General features: G+C 35.7%; 1 protein-coding gene across 1 annotated transcript in view; it reads right to left on the bottom strand.

Moving 5' to 3' along the window:
• Nucleotides 1-3024: 3024 nt before the first annotated feature.
• HNRNPU (heterogeneous nuclear ribonucleoprotein U (scaffold attachment factor A)) overlaps nucleotides 3025-12431 on the bottom strand; it is a 10926-nt gene continuing 1519 nt past the window's right edge. Inside the window, exons 2-15 of the mRNA XM_010852943.1 lie at nucleotides 12363-12385; nucleotides 12112-12305; nucleotides 11953-12026; nucleotides 9911-10050; nucleotides 9254-9353; nucleotides 8795-8907; nucleotides 8226-8489; nucleotides 7948-8067; nucleotides 7508-7636; nucleotides 7247-7415; nucleotides 6756-7010; nucleotides 6311-6495; nucleotides 5874-5945; nucleotides 3025-5400 (exon numbers count right to left, since the gene is read on the bottom strand). Coding sequence (XP_010851245.1) covers nucleotides 5347-5400; nucleotides 5874-5945; nucleotides 6311-6495; nucleotides 6756-7010; nucleotides 7247-7415; nucleotides 7508-7636; nucleotides 7948-8067; nucleotides 8226-8489; nucleotides 8795-8907; nucleotides 9254-9353; nucleotides 9911-10050; nucleotides 11953-12026; nucleotides 12112-12305; nucleotides 12363-12385 — 1892 coding nt within the window. The 3' untranslated portion in view covers nucleotides 3025-5346. The remainder of the gene's footprint in view (nucleotides 5401-5873; nucleotides 5946-6310; nucleotides 6496-6755; nucleotides 7011-7246; nucleotides 7416-7507; nucleotides 7637-7947; nucleotides 8068-8225; nucleotides 8490-8794; nucleotides 8908-9253; nucleotides 9354-9910; nucleotides 10051-11952; nucleotides 12027-12111; nucleotides 12306-12362; nucleotides 12386-12431) is intronic.

The raw sequence follows: 12431 nt of genomic DNA, 5'->3' as shown, positions 1-12431 counted from the left end.
CAAAAAACAGTAAAAGTTGGAATCTTCTGTTTTTCTTGACCATGACTCTCCCATCTCCCTTAACTACAACTAAAAGGGTACCTTAATAACAGCTAAGGTAAAAGATTATCCTGTCATTCAAGTAAGCTTCAACTGTTCTATGTATGCCTGAACACTTTTGAAGATTTCATGCCATGCAAGCTGTCTACAGTGCCTGTATCTCAAAGTTCTTGATTGCTTTTATCTTTAAAAGATTTTTCAGCTAATGCTAATTTGTGGCAATGCTTCTCAAGTGCTTGGCAAGTGTAAAATATTTTACTAGCCAAAACTAATTTTTACTTCCTTAAGATCATGTAATGGGAGTATCAGAGGACTGGCAGGAAGAACATGCAACAAGCAGTTAGGTGTTTATAGGTTCCAAACTCAATGCTAGCCTTCCAAGCCTGTCGTCCCTACAGTGTCCACTTGTGCAGATCCCCAAGGTGAACTGAACATTCGCAGTAATAACTGCTGTGCCACTGGTGCAGCACTGATTTTAACTCAAGCATTTAAGGAACTGAACCTGAACCTTTCCATATCCATCTGCCTGGACTGTTATGCTATCACTTTCAACTGTTTCTCATACCAACGAATCCCATTTTATTTAAAAGCAAAACCCCTTTCCTTGTCAAGATCCAAGTTTATGTTGATTCCTAGTGTAAGGAGAAAAAAATTACAATATTCGTAACTAGAATTGACTACATTAAGTACATGATTAAGTTCTTGTCCCAATAACTCATCTAACCAGAGATTACAGATGTCCTGGCCTAACAGTTACCTACAACATTTACTCCCGTAATATTGGGCCCCCAATTACAAGGGAAACCACCACCTGTCTACATGTCAAACAGTACTTTTTCAGCTTCTCAGTGGACAGCACATTCTCAGCCTGATCACACCATGTACAGGTGTTACCTTTTTGAGTATTCTAGGTTAACCTTTTGAGTAATATTTCTACCTATTTTCAGTTTACTATTTCTCATGGACTTCATTCCTTGGGCAAACTAAACAGTAACCTATCACCTGAATCTCTGATTGGCTAGGATGTGAAAGTATATATATGTATGTATGTATATACTCTCACTTAAGTGTTTATCTTAGTTAGCCATTACCCTTCTACCTAAAGCTATTTTCTGAGGTCCACGTATTTCCATGGTTCAAAGTCACTACTGTGACCACCAAGATGAGCAGAATTTAAAAATTAGGTTATTACCTGTTCAAATGTATAAGCTTGTAATTTAAAATTAATGTTAAGGTCATGGCTTTTAATTTTTTGTATTGCAACACACTCAAGGACACACACTACAACCAACCAGTCCAGTAGGTCATTTCCAAATTAATTCTTAAGTATTTACTTTTTTATTATCAAGGTTAATAAGGACTAGTTAAGATAAATGTCACTTCAACAGTAGTTAGGGGAACAATGTATTTTTATTGTCTTGTAATCATGTACATGTAGTACGATTAATAGTACTAAGTTAAAAATTGGGCATTAGAACACCCCAAATAAAACTCTAGGCACTAAACTGGCTACATCTATTACCTGCATGTTTGAGTATAGGAGTTGGGGGCTGATGGCCAAAAAGTCACATCTCAAAATGATACAAGGAAAAGGCTCTCCACTATCACAAAATTATTGCACTCTCAACTATTTTAAGGCAACTAATGATTTTAAGAGACTGAAGTTTACATGAGTAGTAAATCCCAACCTTTAAGAGATCTGAAGCAGCTGCTAAGCTTCTTAAAGCACTAATGGTTCCTTAAAACTCATGTGTAAGAAAGTTACAATACATAAACTAAGCATTGCAACTTACTGCCAGGTCATTATCATACATCCTTACTTTCATTAAGTATTACTAAAATGTTAAAATCTAAACCCATTTTTGAGCTCCAGAGCCCCAGAAATATGAACAAGTTTAGATTCAAACATCTTAAGAATTTTAGAAAAATGGCTTCAGAAGAATCGGGTTCCTTCCAAAATGAGTCTTCTGGGTGGTTGAAAAGTGGATGACTTTTCTGTCCTACAGACTCCACTTTTTTTTAAAAAGAGACATTTTAAGTTATATGTGAATTATGAAAACTGAAATGTTTTGTGTGTCAAATACCAAAAACTTCAGCTTGGACTACCAAGATACAAGTTTATACCTTCCTTAATTTCTCCTTAATATATTTATCCTGATTTTGGCTTTCAAAACATATCAGAAACACGCTTCCAGATCTACAGTCTTCCTATGTAAAAGGTGTTTGCACCACTGCCTTAAATACTATCAAAATATTGTTTGTGCAATGGAACCTGTTAAAAAACAATCCTAGGATAAAAACCTGTTCATATATTAAGTTCATAGGAAATCATGTCAATTCAACTCCCACACCTGAGGCATACGCGGCACACAATCTTTCCATGAATGTAAATTCCTCAAGAGTTGAAAAATACTGAGTCATCTTTCCCTGAAAAAAATTGTTTTTAAGCTTAATACCTGTTGCTAGCATTTAAAACTAGTTTCATTTCTTATTTTCAGACAGGATCCTAAGGCAAATGAGAGCTTGTTTTCTACATTTAACGTAGCTTGTCACTTCAGTGTCAAACTGGTTGGACTCAGCCTTCATCCTAAGATCTCACCTTGCTGTTTGTGTATTAGGGCCACAAGTCAAGTCTCAGGCTCTTCAGTCAGAGCTGGAGCTCTCCACCCAAGGCCAGGTATGAGCAACAAGATGTAACCGACCAACAGAGATAACTTTTTGCAGTTTCAACTTTTATCATTTCTATCTTTATGCTGTTTTTGTACAAATAACCACTCTAATCCAATTCTTGTCTCAGGATGATTGTAAGTATAATCAACTATATACAGAAGTTTCTAGTGACAGCATCTCTTAAACAAGTCTCACAGGTGAGACTTTTCTAAGAAAAGTGAGTTTTCTAAGGTGTAGTTGGGACATTTGTTCAGAAATTTATCCAGTTTTGCTTGCCATAGAGGGGATATAGGCAAGGGGAGAGGTAAACAGTAAACCAAGTTTTTTGTTTATTGATCTTGTTCTGCCAAACTTGGCATCAACTTTTTCTCTTGCTTGCTATATGGTGCACTCCCTCCTAATTTCTTATATATTCTCCAGATTTGTTTCATTTTATACAAATGAAGACAGTAATAGTTAACAGTAATTCTGACCTTGAAAATGCTTCTTAAAACCTAACATTTTCTATCAACATTCTTATCTCTTTACCCAAATTTTCTGTGCTACACAGGCACAAGCCTACAGAATTGTCCCCTGGCCATCACTTTCCCATTGCAATGATTAGAGTAGCAAAATACACAATTTTGAACTAGAAAGTATATCCAAGGTTTTTCAATAGTACTTAAAACATTTAGGACACCTAAACACTGATTAGCAACAAAGCTTACTTTTCCCCCTGGACAAGTCTATGCAATCCTAGTAATACTGATGCATCCTGAAAAGTAGGCTCATGCAGATAGTTGCAATTGCTAAAAAGACAAAAGCCCTTGAGGCACTATCTTATACTGTTAAGTATTCCTATGGTAAGTGTGTTATAACCAAAACATTCTCAACGGAACCTACACCATCATCTGAAACTCAACTCCAGCTCATCTTTCAGCAAGAAAATTTCTGAAGTTAAAAATCTGACTTAAAATGGCTAAAACAAAAATCTAGGCAGTCAGAAAAATAAACAAACCTATACTTACCAGAAGAAACCTGTAACACCAATGAAACACTAAACTGATGTCAAGTTTTAGTTCTACAGTTTGACTCCTGATTCCTCACCTTAAGTGAGGGTCCTTTAGAAGATTAAGTGTTCTGTGCAAACCCAATAAAATTACAATTAGGGGATCTAATGTTATCACATAACTACAGTTAAGTTAGCAGTGTTGTGTAGTATTGACTGGCTTGCATGATGGCTTCTAAAAGCATCTGTTCCCAGAGTTTCATGTATTATATAGATGTAAATATAATTATCAGTTGAGGACAGCCATTAGCATTTTCTAAAGATGGTAAACTGAGTGTTAACTTCTCCCAGCCAGTACCTTTTCCCCTCATTAAATGTTTAAAGTCATCTGGGGGGAGGGGAAGGGAAGAGTTCAACTTCATAATTTTAAGTCAATTGTCAATATACATTTAAGTTTTTAAAACCTAAATGTTCCAAGTGCAGAGTAAAGAATAAGCTGTCCAGAAAGCACACACTTAAATTTTCTCCTCTTGGGAGTTTCATAAAGGGATTTTGAACCTTGATGGCGAGAATCCCAAAACAAGAGTAAAATGAATTCTTTTTATTGCAAACAAACGTCTAAATTAATTTCTCCACCCACTTTCTTTAGAAAGAAAAAGAAATCAGCAGGCTAAGGAGATACCCATTCAAGAACTGACATGATTAAAAATTAAGATATAAATGGGTGACTCACAATTTCATTAGCTTACAAAGATGGTGGAGTTAACTACTACAAGCACACTAGTTATACAGTATTTTGTGGGAGAAGGGCATACAGACATAGCTAACTTCATATAGATCCCATTAGACAACTGGATTTACAACAAGTTTTTTTAATAAGAAATGGGCAAAGCCAGCTTTCTTTTCAGAATCAAAATGCAGAACAAATGGAAAAATTATGGTACTTAAACCTTCACAAGTTTGAGCCTCCACAAATAATGCAACCAAGTTTTACATTTTTTAACAGCCCTTCTACATACACTCCATCTTCTCTATCTTAGTTCCAAATTTTATCTTCATTCCCAAGTATGCCAATTCCATTGTTACTTAAAAAGAAAGAGCCTTCCCAGTTACTGTCAAAAACTACTATTTAGCTTACCCCTCCACTACTCAGCAAACTACAGAGAGGATGGAGTGTAATATGAGCAGTACAGAGTCTTATGCAATTCATGAGGACCACTAAGTCCTTACATGAATCTGGTTGCTAACATTTCTATTATATTGTGACAATGACTCCCGACTGTTATCTCTGTGAGAAATGGGGGGGAGTAAATTCTTAATAAAAGACACCAGGTACAAAGCAACATTTTACTTTTGTTGTGATAAAAAAAAAAGTCACATTTTACAGATAAAATGTAGAACCCTGAAATACTGACACATTCTCTTATCGTGCACAATGCTGAGGTTCTCTTACGATTCACTTTAAAACTGCAATTAAAAATGTACAAAAAAGAAAAGAAAAAAAAAAATCAACCCACAAAGCTTCTAAAAAAGGAACCCGCAGGCACTTCCTCTTGTGGAATGTTTAAAAAGTTAGCCTACTAAAGAAAACAGTCGACTTCTTGTGAAGGTTTTGGAGAAATATGTATCAGTTCGTTTTATTTGGGTATTCAATAATATCCTTGGTGATAATGCTGACTCCATGGCTTCTGACCCCAGAATTGCTGTAAGAGAAAATTTTTTTTTTAAAGAAAAAACATCAATAAGCCACTCAAATTGCTTTTAGGAAATGACAATCTAATTCAGAGTAATTGCTGGAAACAAATTTATACCTGTCATTCTTCTGATTTATCAAGCCAGATTTAGTTAGTATTAACATCCCATTATCAATACACATTACAAAAGGAAACACATTACAACTTCGGTTAGTTTATACAATTAAGGCTATCAGTTAAAAAAAAAAAAGCCATATAAATTAAATATTACTTTATTAAAAAATATTAAGTTACAGCAAACTCCAACCTATCTTGCCTTCAAAAGATAGTATACAGCTACAACTGCAATACAACTCACAGCTTGCCCTGTAATACTTATTTATAAACACTTTGATCCCTGGACAAGATCTTTTTTCAAGATTGATTCTTATGAACTCAAAATACAATTAAATGTACATAAAAGCACATAAGGAATTACTTACACCCTGCTGCCACTGGTTGTAGCCCTGAGATTGATTTTTGTAGCCACGATTGTTTCCTCGTCCTCTGAAGTTCTACAGAAAAGAAAAAAAATCTTTAAAGAACTCAGAACACAAGTTGTTAGGTTTATCCAAGGGGCAGGGGGAAAAGAGGTGACACAGCTGCAGAAATGGACGGATGGGCAGTCAGCCATGAACCTGAGCACTCTGCTGGGTTTCCTTTCAGGTGATTAACTTATTCACTATGAGACATCACACCTGACTTGCTCCTAGTAACAGTTAATGCACCTAAAAGTTAACATTAATGAATTTTATGCATGTTACCGTAATTATGCATATACACTGTATTCTTCACTCTTAACTGAGGCTGCCCGTCATATTTAACCTTTTACACTATATTATATAGAAAATCAACATCTGCAAAGATCGTAAATGGTTACCTGGTTGTAGTTCCCTCTGTTAGGCATTCCCCCTCTGTTGTAGTTCCCTCTGTTTGAGTAGCCGCCACGGCTGGGAAAGACAGGGCCGCGAGGGTACGGATAGCCAATGCCACCACTGCCGCCGCCACCGCCTCCTCTCTGCGGCATACTGCCCCTCCTGTTATATCCACCTCGATTCCCAGGAGCTAGAAAACAAGAAACGTTTCATTTAATAGTGTGTTGCTACCTTCTTTACATGAGACTTAGGGTTCTTTTGGACCATTCCTTCATTTTAGGAGAAAAATGTTTAACCATTCGACATAACCTAGATATGCTTACCACGACAGCTAAGATAATGCACATCAAAAGCTTCCCATGTTAAATTCAGCTAAGTAATATACAGAGCCAAACTAGAAGGGTACATTTGTTTCAACCTTGGACCAAATAATACTCAAAATTAACTTGCCTCCTCCTCTGAAATTTCCACCACGCATATTGAATCCACCACGTCCTCTATGGCCACCACCTCTGTTAAACTGGTTCTTGCCACTCTTATTTTTATTGCTCTTCTTTGAGCCTGTGTTCTGTTTCTTTTCCGGTGGAAGAGCCTTTTTGCTTTCTTCCTTATATTGCTCCAAAAGTTTCTGGGCTTCTTCCTTCTGAAGTTCAACATAGGTTATTTCATCAAAGCACTCAGCTACTTCTGGCAGAGTAAAGTTTCCTGCAAAACAAAATCATATTAACCTACAAACCCACTACATACACGTTCACAACCCTAAAGCCTATTAATTTTTGCAAAACACACAACACCTAGTCATATTTTAATTACATTTTCTTACAAACACAAGTTAAATATATATGTTCATTTACAGTTAATTTAACTCTTGAAACAGTTATTACTGACATAAAGTTAACAGATACAAATCACAGGATATTTAACATAATAGAACTTCATGCCTTTCATTTTGAGAACTGCATGTTCTGGTAGGTCTTTTCCCTCTACTTCTGCTTTCTTCTGTGTTCTTTGCTTATAGTCTTCATCTTTTGGGCAAACTACAACAGCTTTTCGTTGGAAGCCTGCAAAGAGGCACATTTTTCTTCTCTGGGCAGCAGCAGACACATTTGTCTTTCAGAAAAAGAAAAAAAAAAAAAAAGTTTAAAACCCCAAACATTAATTCTACTATTATCAGTTTTTTCAACTTCAAACTTACTGCTTACCTGATCCAAAATGAAATTTCGCTTCTTACGGGCAGCAATCTCAATAAACTTTCCAAGACACTGTGGAGCTCTCTGCAACAGCGTGTTCAGTTTTCCAGTATCTGCCATTTGCTTCTTAAAACCTGCCACCTTTTTTTAAATTGAAAAAAAATTTAAACATTGCCTTTCCTCAATGCTACAAGAAAGGACATTTTATCCTGTAACACCACCCAATGCCAATCAGCACATCGTTATCTACTGGATAATTGAGTTAAAAAACTTCTACAGAAAATGGACTCTAGTCACTGGAAGGAAAGCAATTTACCTTACAGGTAAAGCACCTACTTACATAAACATTTAACTGCCCAAACTCCTCTCTCTAAAATACTAAACAAAATGGATAAAAAACAAAAATATTACCTAGAATACCTTCTAGCTGAAATCAAGCCCATTTTACTTACCATCATTTTATCCATTATGGTGTTTGTTCCAAGAATGTTGTATTTACCAGGATTTTCTGCTGCATGTTTAGTAACCCAGGTAGTTTTTCCAGCTCCTGGCAAGCCAATCATCATAACCACCTACAATGGAAAGAATTCTTTAAATATTTTTTTTTAAATACACAAAAGCCCAGATTACACATTTGAACTTCCACAGCCTTTTAATGGGAACAAGTACAGCAGTAAATTAAACAGAACTTTAGCCAAGCTTCAAAAAAAATTTCTTTCCAGTGACTTACTTCACAATCTTTCTTCTCTTCAGGCCCCTTTGGTCCTCTAACTCGATCCTCCAAGGGGACATTCTGGATAAAAGTATAGTCTTCAGGTATTGGAAAATATGGCTTTTCCTTCTGACCAAAATTAAATTCAACTGCACAGTTGTGGCACAGAACATGTGGGAAGAGTGGTCGTCCAGCAAGAACTTCCTTACTGATTTTGAAGGCAATGCCAAGATCTTGTCCATTCTTTGCATAAGACAGTTCTACTTCATCACTTTCAAAGTTCTGTTAATCGGAGAGAAAAATTAATGGGTTTTAATCTGCTTATTGTAACACTTCTTTAAAAAAAAAAAAAACAAAAACCTAGGAGTACAGCAGGTTATATGTTTAAATAGCTTGGTGTGAACAATTAAAGCACCTATGTCCACAAACATAAATTAATACTACCCAAAAAGACTAGATTTTTGGATCAACTTCATATTAAGTTTTCAGTCAAAATGAATCAGTAATTGAAAGTTGATATTGATATAACTTTAAAATAATCTTATCTAATAACTTTCCATTTACATAGAAATTTAGCTATGACTTACAGCAAAACACGTAATCACATCATTTTCATCAAACTTCTCTCCATAATCTTCAGTCTCACAGTTGCATGTTTTTATTCCTTTTAAAGAATAGCCATAAGAAAATTCTTCTTCACCTAAGAAAATTATTAACTTAAATTAAATCGAGTCTCCAAAACAAACTGACCCATTATTTTTTTAAGATATAGGGTTCATAGTATACTATGCTGACTTTATATTAAATAAAAAAAAGCTAAGTGGTTATTTAACTAGTTGACAAATTGCATGACATGGTAACATTCTATTTGAACCATCAGCCATAAACCAAGTAACTATAAAGAAAAAAAAGCTACAATTTAGCCTGTGCTCATGTTACTATTATTCATCTCTAAAAAACAGGCAAAAAGTTTAGAATGCCTGCTAACTGCCGAAATCAAACCCTAAATACTCACGAGTACCAAGATACTCAAATGGAAACTTTACCAAGCAACATTCCACTTGTGGTTAGTGACCACCCAATCCGAACTTCATGTATATCAATATCTTTCGTATATAAATGCCTCACCGGGATCTTCTCTGTAACCTGAAAGTCAAAGATAAACTGTGAGCCAAGGAAAATAAACCCCTCAATCAATCCTGGTTTATTTCATTTGGGCAATGGGCTAATTCTTCTTCAGCTACTAAGTACAGACCACACCAATTTTACACTCCCCCCAACATTTACAAGAATTTCAAAAACTAAGGGCTTATAACTTGAAGCTGAAAACATACTTGGTTGATTCACATTTAAAAGAAAATGTTGAAATTATATATTCTCAATACTCAAAACCAACTGAACTTTACTCTTCAACATGTTTTTCTCAGAACAAAAACTGGAGCCTAACCACATTTTTTCAAACCTTTGGTGGGCCTTTCAAGTGCCTCATAAAAAATGAACACCCTAAATAAAAATTATGCTGGCTCTATCTACATGGCAACTTCTAATATAACAAACATCTTCAACTACTATAAAACATATGGTTAGTCCCTCTTGTAACCCAAAAAAATTGAAAAAAATACAAGTTCCACTGATATCTAATAACATCAGGCAAAAACCTCACAAAGCTTAAGAAAAAAAGAACATCACAAAACTACTTTTACCTTCATCTCAAAACAGACTTTGCCTTTTGACACACCGTAAGATGCCCTTCCTCCAGCCCAAAGAAAAGCAAAACTCTCCATGGTAAGGGAAGAAGCACTGAGGCGATCTCTTGATATTTTAAAATGTAGATCACAATTATCTGCAATTATATCAAATGCTGTATTATTTCTTTTGATATCCACTATAAACATCTGCCATGTAGACAAAGCTGTTATTAAATTTTCACGTATTTCTGAATGCTGCTTACTACATTTTTGCAGATGCTGTTCTAATTTTCAGTTTAAACCCCACTCCCACCAAGTCATTCTTGCCAAATTATGAACTGAAGTGTACACTACCTATGCAGCTAACAAATATCAAGGTTTAGTATATGTGTATTTTAAGTATATAAAATAATCAAGACAATGTGACATTTATACATACCTGCTCTGCTCTTTACCTTGATTTAGAGGCAAGCAGTAGAGGATAGCAGGAAATCAAAGTGAAGCATGCCAGACCAGGTAGAATTTACCAGTGCCACAATAAAACTGAAGGGAGGCCATGACCAAGTATTTTAAAATAAAGAGTATGAGCTGTTGATTCTCACTTTACAGGGGTTCTAGATCTTAAACTCTTTGCTAAAACTTGTTAAGAAGGCAATCTCAGTCTATACAATATAAACCTGGTCATCAATGCTGTTATTACTACAGCATTTTAGGTCCCCTTTCCCCAGATTTGCCTGTTAATAAGAATGGAGGATTACACACTTTGGAGTAATCCAAATCCAAAACGACTTTAACCTAGCTACCTTTGGGTCACTGGCTCATTAGCATGCACCTTCTGAGTTCTCAGTGGAAGCAACACTAAATTAAGAAAGCTACTTTCCTAAGTTTTGCTGGTGAGATGAAATTAAACCTACAGGCTGGAATTCCTTACATAACCTTTGCTCTTTACATTTCTGATAGAATGTTCAACAAATTATACTTGAACCCAATAATGCACTTAAATTAGTATCCCTTTTATAACAGCATTATCTTCCTAAATCACTGCTTCATAGCTCACCAATTTTATGCAACTAAACATAAAACATTCAACTACTCTTCCATATGCAGTTCAAAAAAAAAAAAAAAAAAGACTCCACTACATTGACTCTATGTAAACAGTATGTAATAAAAGACTTACATTTACACTACCATACACATCTAAATAAAATATGTATTCCAAAACCGGAGAATCTAAGATTCAACTCCTTAGATCTACAGGACAGGACGACACCTTACCTCTAAGCAATTATTTCTACCCCTTTTTCTGTTTATCATAAAATTGTACTTTCTGATCAAAATACTAAACCAATGACTTTGTATGTGAGAAAAATGAGGAAATCTGACTGCCAAGGCCCTTTTAGAGGTTTGCAATACTTCCTCATACTCAATTGCAACCCAACTGGGTAAAGTAGCAGTATTTACAGCGCTGCCATTGATACCATTCGCTGCTGAAGAAAGCTAGTGGCCCAGTGATAGCCCACTGCTGCTGCCCCAGGTCTTTGGAAGAAACCAACTTAGGTTAAAGCAGCAGCTACTGAACTGGAATTGAGAACAAAAGAGCAGTTATTGAGAAAGTAATATTACAATCTTTTAGAATAGGGAAAATAGTGATGTGCTAATGGGGAAGTCATTAATAAATACTTAACTAGCCCAAATAGCTCACTTAACATAATTCCACCAATAAAAAAATGACAGTACTTTTATTGTAGACCCTAAAGGGACAAATTATAGGTAGTCTTACAAGTTTCCATTAGCTAGACAGTCAAATATTGGCATTCATTTCACATTCCTACAAATGAGAATTTTAAAATCATACCAAAAAATAATCAAATTGCTGGAGCCTCTAAAACTTTCAATATAACTGCTAGACTAAATTAAGTGACCAGAATCTCAATAAAAGCCACCATCTTTCTAATTTTAAAAGAACCGTTCACACGCATTAAGTTTTCTAACATTTTGTAACCAAAAACCATATTTGATAACTGAGGGAGGAACGGGGAAGAAACAGCTTCACTTACAAGTATCAAGACAAACCACTGTGTCGTCGAAGTGTTCATCTTCTTCTTCAACAGGTGGCTGAGGAGATTTGGCTCTGAAAAGACAGAATTGTCTCCTGATACAACTTTCCCCACCAAAGAATAGTGAACAGGTGCCAAAACTAGGTTAGCATCCTCTACCTGCTATACTTGTTCTCTTCAATGTACTCAAAATAGCCACGGCCATGATCTTCTCGAGGTCTTTTAACACCTCTCTTTTTATCTCCGCCTTTCTGTTCTGTTTTGCCGTCTCCTACAACACATGACACCGCCGTGTAAGACACCACGGCACGCCGCCACAACAAGCAGAAAATCCCTTTCTTGCTGGAGGTTCCCTAAAACTCGACTTGTACATTGTGATTTCAATCAACGACTCAATTGCGAATTCAAACAATCTGCTTGGAATCGGTTTGGGCTCAGTGACGCGGTCTAAAGACATTACTAATTTTGCCAGTCCACTC

Source organism: Bison bison, unplaced genomic scaffold (assembly GCF_000754665.1).
Source record: "Bison bison bison isolate TAMUID 2011002044 unplaced genomic scaffold, Bison_UMD1.0 scf7180017864317, whole genome shotgun sequence".
Taxonomy (NCBI): domain Eukaryota; kingdom Metazoa; phylum Chordata; class Mammalia; order Artiodactyla; family Bovidae; genus Bison; species Bison bison.
The sequence above is the reverse complement of the archived record's forward strand: the minus strand, read 5'-3'. Positions and strand labels throughout refer to the sequence as shown.